This window comes from Miscanthus floridulus, chromosome 8 (assembly GCF_019320115.1).
Source record: "Miscanthus floridulus cultivar M001 chromosome 8, ASM1932011v1, whole genome shotgun sequence".
NCBI classification, from domain to species: Eukaryota; Viridiplantae; Streptophyta; class Magnoliopsida; order Poales; family Poaceae; genus Miscanthus; species Miscanthus floridulus.
In genome coordinates, this window is record NC_089587.1 from 14,074,081 (window position 1) to 14,077,376 (window position 3,296).

Below are 3,296 nucleotides of genomic sequence, written 5' to 3' on the forward strand. Positions count from 1 at the left end.
TCTCTCCCAAAGGAAAAGACGACACCACAGTCACAGGGTGGGACTCGAAGTAGTGACGCAGCTTGCGTCGAGCCAAGACTATGGTGTAGACCAGCTTCTGGATGTGGGGGTAGCGTGTCTTAGTCTCGGAGAGCACTTCGCTGATGAAGTACACAGGTCGTTGGATGGGTAGAACGTGTCCCTCTTCCTCCCTTTCGACTACTACGGCTGCGCTGACCACTTGGGTTGTCGCGGAGGCGTAGAGTAAGAGGTGCTCGCCCTCGGTGGGCGGAACCAGGACGGGGGGGTTGGTGAGCAGTGCCTTGAGCCTGGCGAGGGCTTCCTCGGCCTCGGTGGTCCAAGAAAAGCGCTCGGATTTTCTCAAGAGGCGGTACAAGGGCAGGCCTCTTTCGCCGAGGCGCGAGATGAAGCGGCTCAGGGCCGCAAGGCATCCCATGACCCTCTGCACCCCCTTGAGGTCTCGGATCGGGCCCATGTTGGTCACGGCCGAGACCTTCTCCGGGTTGGCCTCGATTCCTCGTTCCGAGACTATGAACCCCAAGAGCATGCCTCGGGGAACCCCGAAGACACACTTCTCGGGGTTGAGCTTGATGCCCTTCTCTCTGAGACATGTGAAGGCAACCTCCAAGTCGCCGACGAGATCACCGGCCTTCCTGGATTTGACTACAATGTCATCCACGTAGGCCTCCACGGTTCGCCCGATGTGTTTGCTAAAGACTTGGATCATGCACCGTTGGTAGGTAGCCCCCGCATTTCTGAGGCCCAACGGCATGGTTACGTAGCAGTACATGCCGAATGGAGTGATGAAAGAAGTCGCGAGCTGGTCGGACTCTTTCATCTTGATTTGGTGGTACCCGGAATATGCGTCAAGGAAGGAAAGGGTTTCGCATCCCGCAGTGGAGTCGACGATCTGGTCGATTCGTGGTAGTGGGAATGGGACTTTCGGGCACGCTTTATTTAGACCGGTGTAGTCCACGCACATCCTCCACTTGCCATTTTTCTTTCTGACTAGTACAGGGTTCGCCAACTACTCTGGATGGAATACTTCCTTGATGAACCTGGCTACCACGAGATTCTTAACTTCTTCGCCGATGGCCCTGCGCTTCTCTTCGTCAAATCGGCGCAGGCGCTGCTTTACCGGCCTGGAGCCTGCTCGGATATCTAAGGCGTGCTCGGCGACCTCCCTTGGTATGCCCGGCATGTCTGAGGGACTCCACGCAAACATGTCGACGTTCGCACGGAGAAAGTCGACGAGCACGGCCTCCTATTTGCTGTCGAGGGTGGTGCTGATCTTCAGACCTCGGCCATCGGGGTCAGCGGGATCGACGGGGACGAGCTTGACGGCCTCTGCGGGCTCAAAGGTCCCGGCGCGCCGCTTGGTGTCGGGAACCTCGTTATCAAGCTGGTCGAGACTGGCGATGAGGGTCTCGGCCTCCACGACGGCCTCGGCATACTCGATGCACTCGACGTCGCAATCGTATGCATGTTCGTACGTGGACTCGACGGTGATGATGCCGTTGGGGCCTGGCATCTTGAGCTTGAGGTAGGTGTAGTTGGGGACCGCCATGAACTTGGCGTAGCACGGGCGCCCCAAGATGGCATGGTAAGCCCCCTTGAATCCAACCACCTCGAAGGTGAGGACCTCCTTGCGGTAGTTGGAGGGAGTGCCGAAGCAGACGGGTAAGTCGATGTGTCCGAGGGGTCGTGTGCGCTTTCCTGGTACGACGCCGTGGAAGGGTGCGGAACCGCCTCGGAGCCGTGAATGGTCGAGCTCCAGGAGCTCTAGAGTGTTGACGTAGAGGATGTTGAGGCCGCTGCCTCCGTCCATGAGAACTTTGGTGAGCCAAGTGTTGCCAACGATCGGGTCGACGACAAGCGGGTACTGCCCGGGGTTTGGAACATAATCGGGGTGGTCATCCCGATCAAAGGTGATTGCCTCCCGAGACCAATCGAGGTACCGGGGGGTGGCCACCTTGATCGAGAAGACCTCCCGGCGTTCCCTCTTTCGTTGGCGCGCCGTGAGGCATGCCGAGGGTCCGCCAAAGATCATGAAGGCGTTGTGTACCTCGGGGAACCCATCATCTTTATCGCCGTCCCTTTCGCCGGCGCCCCTTTTCCCGGCTTCGTCTTCGTTGGGGAGCCCAAGCCTGGCGTAGTAACGCCGGAGTATGGTGCACTCCTCGAGGGCATGCTTCACCGGACCTTGATGGTAAGGGCAGGGCTTTTTCAGCATGTCATCAAATAGCCCGGGGCCCCAGGGGCCTCGGGGATTCCTTCGATCTGTCGCGGCGACATGGACGGCCTCGAAGACCTCCTGCTTCCCTGGGCGACCCTTCTTCTTTTTCTTGGGGACGCGGGTGGGTGAGGCCTCGGGGGCCTCGTCCTTCTGCTTCCCTTTGGCGTCGTTGTTGGGGAAGATGGCCCAAACCGCTTCTTTGCCCGAGGCGAAGTTGGTGGCGATGTCGAGGAGTGCGGCCGCTGTGGTTGGTATGTTCCGGCCCAATTCCCGGACCAGGTCTCGGCAGGAGGTGCCAGAGAGGAACGCTTGGACGATTTCCGAGTCACCGACGCGGGGCAACTCGGTGCATTTCTTGGAGAAGCGCCGGATGAAATCTCGAAGAGATTCGTCTGGCTTCTGGCGGCAACCTTTGAGGTCCTAGGAGTTCCCGGGGCGCACATAGGTGCCCTGGAAATTCCCGACGAAGATCCTCACCAAGTCGCGCCAGTCGTGGATCTGTGCGGGAGGAAGGTGTTCGAGCCAGGCTGGGGCTGAGTCTGATAAGAACAAAGGGAGGTTGCGGATGATGAGCAGGTCACCTTCCGCCCCGCCTAGCTGACAAGCCAGACGATAATCGGCCAGCCATAGCTTGGGGTTCGTCTCAGCCGCTGTACTTCATGAGGTTGGCAGGTTGTCGGAACCGGGCTGGGAAGTGAGCGTTGCGAATGGCTCTGCTAAAGACCCGAGGGCCCGGCGGCTCGGGAGAAGGACTGCGGTCCTCTTCACTGTCGTAGCGACCGCCTCGATGTGGGTGGTAGCCCCGGGCGGCTCCGTCGCCGCGACGTCGTCGTCTACCAACTACTTCGTGGTCGCCTTGTGCCTCGTGCTGGTCTCCAGGTCGATCGCGCACCGAGGGGGCCTCGTTGGCCGCCGGCGCGCGAGCGAGCTCGGGACGGACCGAGGCATCTTGGCCCCGGCGAGGTCGCGTCGTGGGTTGCTCTGAAGTGCCTCCGTGCCGGCGGGAGGCGGAACTTTTGGCCTGCTGTACCGCAGCGGTCTCGAGGAGGTCACGGAGCTC

The 3,296-nt window shown here is 60.3% G+C and overlaps 1 protein-coding gene across 1 annotated transcript; it reads right to left on the reverse strand.

Annotated features, from left to right (window-relative positions):
• Window positions 1–1,264: 1,264 nt before the first annotated feature.
• LOC136475370 (uncharacterized) lies at window positions 1,265–1,828 on the reverse strand. The gene has a single exon (XM_066472888.1). It carries the CDS (start codon window positions 1,826–1,828, stop codon window positions 1,265–1,267), a length of 564 nt encoding a protein of 187 aa, XP_066328985.1.
• Window positions 1,829–3,296: the final 1,468 nt, after the last annotated feature.

What these genes read in the sequence shown, in the direction of transcription:
- LOC136475370 (XM_066472888.1), bottom strand. Translation starts at nt 1,828, where the DNA reads ATGGACGGAGGCAGCGGCCTCAACATCCTCTACGTCAACACTCTAGAG.